This window comes from Crinia signifera, chromosome 4, assembly GCF_055691185.1.
Source record: "Crinia signifera chromosome 4, ASM5569118v1, whole genome shotgun sequence".
NCBI lineage: Eukaryota > Metazoa > Chordata > Amphibia > Anura > Myobatrachidae > Crinia > Crinia signifera.
This window is the reverse complement of record NC_139220.1, coordinates 324,684,344-324,691,626: the sequence shown is the minus strand read 5'-3', so window position 1 is coordinate 324,691,626 and position 7,283 is coordinate 324,684,344. Positions and strand designations below refer to the sequence as shown.

Sequence of the window (7,283 nt, the reverse complement as noted above, 5' to 3'; positions counted from 1 at the left end):
TTACTTAATACTAAGCAAATTCTCCATGATGACTCTCATCTCTTGATTCCTCAAGCTGTATATGATTGGGTTAAACAGAGGAGTTACCACGATGTACAAAAGGGCCATCAACTTGTTCATGGTCAAGGAGTCTCCGTTAGCTGGAACCAAGTAAATAGTGATCAAGGTTCCATAGTACATGGTCACCACGGAGAGGTGGGAGCTGCAGGTGGAGAAGGTCTTCTTCCGACCAGTTGTAGAGGAGATCTCAAGAATTGTTGTGAATACACAGATGTAACTAATTACTACTAAGACAAATGGAATGACTATTATGTGGATAGAAAGAATCATAATCTCTAACTGTAGGGCATTTGTGTAAGAGCAGGAAAGTTCAACAAAGGGAACAAGGTCACAGAAGAAATGGTCAATGATGTTGGGTCCACAGAACTCAAGTTGACACAGAAAGTTAAGAGTAACCTGGGTGATGAGAAAACCAAACACCCAGCAATAGATAACCAGGGAATGCTGTAGTTTGGTGTTCATGATGGTGCTGTAACGTAGAGGGTGGCATATGGCCAGGTATCGGTCATAAGACATGACTGCGAGGAGATGACATTCTGTGCACCCAATAGCAACATAAAGATAAGTCTGTGTTATACATCCTATGACAGACACAGTGGCTCCTTCCAACCATATGACACGTAGCATGTTGGGGATGATAACAGTCAGGAACACAATTTCATTAAGTGAAAATTGCTGGAGGAAGAAGTACATGGGAGAGTGAAGTTGGTGTCTGGTTGACACCAATACGATGATCATAGAGTTTATTATGAGTGTCATCATGTAAACAATCAGTATCAGTAGAAATAAAATGACGGCCTTGAAACCCTTCATTTGCGGAAATCCCAAAAGTAAGAATTCATTAACCTCTGTGTAATTATCTTTGCTCATTGCGAGTTCTTTGGAAAATAAACAATGAAGATTTTATTTTGTTACTATGAATTTATTTTACAATGTGATTAATATTATGCCATACTGTATTTAAGATTAGTTCTTGGGTTGACCTTCCCTCTATTCAGAAATTCTATATGACTACATTAAGGAAATGTCCAGGAAATATTAAATCAGACAATGATCTATTCTATGTGCATGTGTATCAGCAAAAATACGCATGTACCCACTGTGTGAATGCCTTCGGAGAGTATTACACTCACTGAGACGTTCACACAGAGAGGGGCGGGCAGAAGTCTGTCTCCTGGGAACGCCCAGCATTACCTGGGTGTGCCCAGAAAAACACTGGGTGTCCCCATGACCAGGGCTGCCACAAGAAAATGTGGGGCCCGGGACTTAGAAAATAAGCAGGGCCCCCCACTACTATTGTTACAAGTGTGTGCAGGATGAAGCAGCAAGCCTGCCCATAATAACTAACAGTGTTTCACCCTGGCTCTGATGCCAGGTTTTTATTTTGTTAGGGGGGAAACACACAAGCCAGCTAGCCCCCCCGCTGTGGGTAACTATTTATCAGCATGCGGAGGCAGGCAGGGTGGAGACACACAGATCTCTCTGCCCTCCTCTGCTGAGTCGGCTCTACTCCTCGTCCTCCTGGTGCGGCGTGACTTCATTACATCACGTTGCGGCGCCTGAGTGTTGCGCGGTGGGGGCTTCCAGCTTTCTTGCTGCCCGCTGCACTGCTTGTTTGATTGGTAGCAGGTAGCTGTCATTATTAAAGATCAGTGGTGGGCTGCGGATGATACACAGCCTGCTTCTGTTGACAGGGGCTGGCGGCTGGGCGCAGCTGCTTGTGAAGGGGGGTGCTGGCAGCCATGTGGGGATAAAGCTGCCTGGGCCCTACTTTCAGTCAGAGTGGCCAGTCTCTTGACAGTTGTCCCCATAGCACCCCCCTGATGGCGGCCTTGCCCATGACAATGCAGGCATGTGAACGCCTGTACAGGACGGGCACCTAAAGTCACATGATGTCAGCACCCTCCCCCTATTCAGACATCTCCGAGGCAAATAAAAGTCAGTCTAGACTGACTTTTATTCGCAAACGGGAAAAAATGTTCGGTGACCATCGAATTATTTTTTTATCCGTACACTCGCATGCGAATCCAAGTGCATGCCTACACTGGACGATCGGAAATTCATTCCTTCTATACTTTTGTATATTTCACCAATAAAGTCAATACTGATCCCAAACAAGATGTACAGTACCTGTAAATCCAACATTGCAACCATCTCGGTGATCAACAAACATCTCATTAACACGAAGGTGCCAAAGAATTTCACCACAACTAATCTACCATAGCCAATGAATCTGTTTCCAATGAGGCAACTGCTTGCTTCGGCATGCCAGGAAACATCTCTGACACACCTCCGTTTTTACAAACATGCCCCATTGTAGCCTCCAAACACCTGTAGCCTGTCAATCAATCTGCAGCTGACACCACACTACGATGGTAGCATGCGCAAAGAATGAAACATTGCTCTTTGTAGATTAATTGGGACAACAACCATATCTGATTCAAATCCTTTGACGTAAGCATTCTTTCAAAGGTGAAGAACTGTTGAGAGAAATTTGTTGGATTTCTAAGATCAATGTTAATATGATGATGTATATTTACTAACGTGCAGGTTTATAGAAGTGGAGATTTTGCCCATATTAACCAATATTATTCTATTTGTACTATATCTAGCACCTTCTAGGAGATAATAGCTAGAATCTATCTGGTTGCTATGGACAACATCTCCATTTCCATAAACCCATGCTTTAGTAAATATACCCCTGTGATTCCATATCCGGTTACAGGATTGACGGTGTCTAGATCAATAATGGTCAACCACGCTTAGTCAAACGCATCCAGTTAGATGCCTAAAGCTAGAAAACATCTAGCTTGATAGTAATGAAAGCAAGCGTTAGGTCGCGGGGAACATGATCAACCGTTCACACTTTACCATCCAAGTGGGCATAGAGTTAGATTATAATAGTGTGCCAAGCAAAACAAGGTGTCTTGCCCAAGGAATGGCAAGTGTAGCGAGCCATGCATGTGGACAATGTATACTTATTTGCTGTCCATGTTCACCTATGTCGACATAGCCACCAAGAAAACCTGTGAAAAATTCATGTCGACCTTATTAATGTTGATAATTTCCCCATTGACCTAATGCTGGAGTCTAACTTTCATTACTGTTGATCTAGATGCTGTCGACTATCTTTAGGCTCTTAACGAGACAAGTTTGATCAAGGGTGGTCGATTATAGCAATGTCGATCTAGACATCATCTATCAGCAATACCAGAACCTGTGATTCTCTATAGGAGTCTCATATCAGCCCTTGATTCCAAAAGAAGTTATAAGGAACTTTATTTAAAATGAAGGAAAAAAGACCAGGGCACTTAGCTTAGGGAACATCCATATTGAAAATATCTTCACCATGATCCAACTTCACAGTTTGAATTAAACTGAAATGAAACAGAAATTTCGGTACTTGTGTAATTTCATGGTGGCACTTCCCAGAGTACCGATTTGCATACGCTTTGCATATGATTTGATCTGCAATGCGATTTAGCACACCACCACATCAGTACGCGTCCTCCCAACCTGTTCATACCCCCACTATCCACATCAGTGTGGAGTTGATTTTATAAAGTGCGGCAGCCCGAAGCGTGGCGAGCGCAGTGAGCCCCGCACTGGGACACGGAAAACTAGCCCGAAGCGTGGCGAGCGGAAGCATAATACACGTCAAGTAATCCGTGTCCCTTGCTGGGCTCGCTGCACTCACCACTCTTTGGGCTTGTTTTCTGCATCCCCACACGGGGCTCACTGCGCTTGCCACACTTTGGGCTCGGTGTCTCGCTGCACTCGCCACACTTTATAACATCAACTCCACACCAATGTGGATAGTGGGGTAGTGGTAGTGAACAGGGCACGCTGCGCTCACCACACTGTGGGCTGACATGGATAGTGGGAGTGTGCTGAATCGCATCGTGGATCAAGTTGTATGCAAATCATATGCAAATTGCATGCAAATCGCACATAATATGATTTGCGTGCGATTTGCATGAAACTGCACAAGTACCGAAATTTCACTTACTAATTTAAAAAACACAATGGGTGAGATTTAATAGGATGAGAGATTCAGAAAGTGAGAGATTTGGGAAGAAATCGCCCTTTTTTTAAAGCGGCAATCATTTACACTTCAAAATCAAACTGGTATTGCAGTATAAATGATTGCCGCTTTATAAAAAACTGGAGATTTCTTTCCAATTCTCTCACTTTCTGAATCGCTCATCCTATTAAATATCACCCCAAATTTCAATTTGCCTTGATTGAGGATCTGGAAAAAAGATTGATGATCTGGGAAACGGATGACGCAGGAACAATTGCCCACCATTATAGTGGAGGCTTTAAATAATTGGGGATATACATATACCACACATCACACACACACATACACATTGTACATACACACAAACACATCACACACACACAGTACACCACATACGCACACACAGCACACTACACATATATACTTAGAACACACACACATAACACACCACATGCAGTACAACACACACCCAAAAACAGTACAACACACACAAACACACATAACACAATTAAACATTGCACAGATACACACAGCACACTACACACACATAAACTGTATATACGTAGCACACCTCACACACTTATACATTGGACAGATACACACAACACAACACACCACTCAAAATACAACACCCACCCACATTCACTACAACACACACAAACACACATAACACAATTAAACATTGCACAGATACACACAGCACACCACACACACATATATTGTATATACGTAGCACACCTCACACACTTACACATTGGACAGATACACACAACACAACACACCACTCACAATACAACACCCACCCACATTCACTACAACACACAACCAAATACAGTACAACACAAAGAACACACACACTTAAACATTGCACAGATACACAAACACTCACGCTTAAACATTGCACAGATATGTGGACGTGGAATTCATCAACACACACAAGCTATCAAGTCAGGAGCGATGTATTTCATACAACAACACAGAATAAGACGAAATATTACAGCAATTTTGGAAATTAAAAAAACCCCAAGGTTTTCCCAGGAATTGCCGGGTGGGTCAGCTAGTCTATAATAGTAATCATGTTTACAGCAATTGATATATCTATAATTGGCTTCTCCCTCCACTAATAATATAGGTACATAGACTGAATCAATTCTGTAACACCAGACTCAATAGAAAACCAACTAAATCCCCGGGCCACCTTTCCATCGTCGGTTGAATGTCAATACCAGTTCAATATTTAAAGTATTTTCCTTACCATGAAAAAAAGAGAACTTTTGACTTGAGCTACATGAACTATCCTAGAGTCTTTCATGAATATTCTTGAGTTATTTTGATCAGATCTTCACAGGTAGCTGAACCTCTTTTCCCACTGATGTGATCAAGGCATTACCTTTGCTCTTCAACTGATTTTAAGGTGTTTTAAATGGTCCACAGATTCCATTAAGGGTAAAGCGTGTCTAGCCTAGCATAGGAGACTATTATTTATAAATGTAAAATGTTTATGGCATTATCTAGGCGTTTTATATATTACTGAATGCCATGGGATTTACATGTTGTGCCACATCAGTAAGACATTTAGACATCATTTGCTTTGCCAACTGGGACGGAAGATGTTATTGTTTGTGGCTGTTTCATTATATTGAGTCTCTATAGTCATATAAACCACCATACCTTATATTAACCTTTTGTTCTGTTTGTATTCTGGTTTTGAGATTTGCAAACACGTTCCATGGGTCTTCAAACTGTGGCCCTTCAGATGTTGTGAAACTACATGTCCCAGCATGAATTGCCACATTTTTTCCTATAAGAGCATGCCAAAACTGTCAGGGCATGCTGGGACATGTAGTTCCACAACTTCTGGAGGGCCACAGTTTGAAGACCCATGCGTTAGACTAATACAACGTTATTTTGTTGGCAGTAGGGCCATCTTTCTGATGATGTCTTCAAAACAATGGCAGCGACACAGGAGATAGCAAAGGTTTACTTGTATACAAAAGCTCTTTTACAGAAGGTTTATGGAAAGGCATACAACCACATCACATTTGCAGAGCTTATGTCCTTGATCGCAGCATTAAATAAATCTATGATTGGCTGCTCAGTCAAGATAAAACATATCATCTCATCCTCAATGTATCATCTCATCTTCTGAATAGAGAGTCACTAGAAAAAGGGCGAAGAATGGGGAAATTAATATGGTCATCTGTGAAGTCCGTGTTCAGATTATTCTGTTTCGATCATTTTCTTGACCAGAAATAAATACATTTTTGGATGAAGTTTGACTTGACTGATGACACTGACCAATACTCATTGTATAACTAGTCATATTGAAGCAATTTTGGGGTAAATTTGCAGTGCCGATTCAGAATATGACAACAGCATTTCTAGATTGACTCAAATTTTTGAGATACACAAACAAGAGACAAGAAATGCACAATGGCCCTTATTCAGATCTGATCGCAGTACAAATTTGTTCTCAAAATGGGCAAAACCATGTGCACTACTGGTGGGGCAGATGTAACAGGTGCAGAAAGAGTTACATTTGGGTGGGGTGCGTTGAAACCGAAATCTAAATTGCAGTGCAAAAATAATGCAGCCAGTATTTACGCTGCAAAGAAACAAAATAACTCACACAAATCTAACTCTCTCTATACATTTTACATCTGCCCCACCTGCAGCGCACATGGTTTTGCCCATTTTGAGAACAAATGTACTGCGATCAGATCTGAATAAGGGCCAATATGTAACACCACCAACATCAAGCACATATCCACTGTCAACTGATAGTGGCCGATTACTTATAATTCAGAATAACTGTGTTTTGAACTCCCAGATTGTTGTATCCAATTCTATAATGGTCTGGTAGAGTCCCATATTCCCAATAGAGACCATCCATTTTCTCAAGAACTAGGGCTGGGCGGTGTAATCCTACATCTGAAAGAACTTTGTAAGCGAATAGATCTTCACGTAGCAATACTTAATGTAATACTCAAAGAATGTTTATTAGGTATGAGGGCTCCTCGGTTGTCATTGTAAACTGTTATGTTAGTCCAGCGATGGCAGTAGCTTCCTGAATAATTAGGCTAATTACTGACTAGAATAAAACATTGGAGGCTCCTCTTGGGCTTCCTTGAACTTTTTATATTAGGTTTTATACATGGCTGTCTTTGTCTCTGCAGCAATTAAGAAATAAATACCTAAA

General features: G+C 41.5%; 1 protein-coding gene across 1 annotated transcript; it reads right to left on the bottom strand.

Moving 5' to 3' along the window:
* On the bottom strand, positions 1 to 930 carry LOC146073400 (olfactory receptor 11H4-like). Its single transcript, XM_083180578.1, has one exon. The coding sequence runs from the start codon at positions 928 to 930 to the stop codon at positions 1 to 3; it is 930 nt and encodes a 309-aa protein (XP_083036704.1).
* Positions 931 to 7,283: the final 6,353 nt, after the last annotated feature.

What these genes read in the sequence shown, in the direction of transcription:
- LOC146073400 (XM_083180578.1), bottom strand. Translation starts at nt 930, where the DNA reads ATGAGCAAAGATAATTACACAGAGGTTAATGAATTCTTACTTTTGGGA.